Consider the following 268-nt stretch of genomic DNA (forward strand, 5'->3'; position numbering starts at 1 on the left):
CCAGGGGGCCCCCCTGGGGGGCCCCTCAGGGTGGGTTTGGAGGAGTTTTTGCCCGTGGATTGGGTTTACATGTCCCCTCCTTGGGGGGGGGAAGGTTATGTTGGATGTCGGGACTTTTTAGGAAGCAGATATTTCATTTCGAGTCAAGAAGAGCTCGTGGAGCTCGTCGTTGCTGCTGCCAGGTAGCTGCTGCTGCTGCTGCTGCTGCTGCTGTTGCTGCTGCTGCTGCTGCCTGCCCACAGCGGCTGCCGCGCTGTTGCTGCTGCTG

At 60.8% G+C, this 268-nt stretch overlaps 1 protein-coding gene across 1 annotated transcript in view; it reads left to right on the forward strand.

Moving 5' to 3' along the window:
• ETH_00040685 (uncharacterized protein) overlaps positions 1-268 on the forward strand; it is a gene marked incomplete at both ends in the record, with an annotated part of 2,392 nt that overhangs the window by 1,675 nt on the left and 449 nt on the right. Inside the window, one exon of the mRNA XM_013374495.1 lies at positions 1-30. Coding sequence (XP_013229949.1) covers positions 1-30 — 30 coding nt within the window. The remainder of the gene's footprint in view (positions 31-268) is intronic.

This window comes from Eimeria tenella, genomic scaffold (genome assembly GCF_000499545.2).
Source record: "Eimeria tenella Houghton genomic scaffold, Eth_scaff2095, whole genome shotgun sequence".
NCBI lineage: Eukaryota > Apicomplexa > Conoidasida > Eucoccidiorida > Eimeriidae > Eimeria > Eimeria tenella.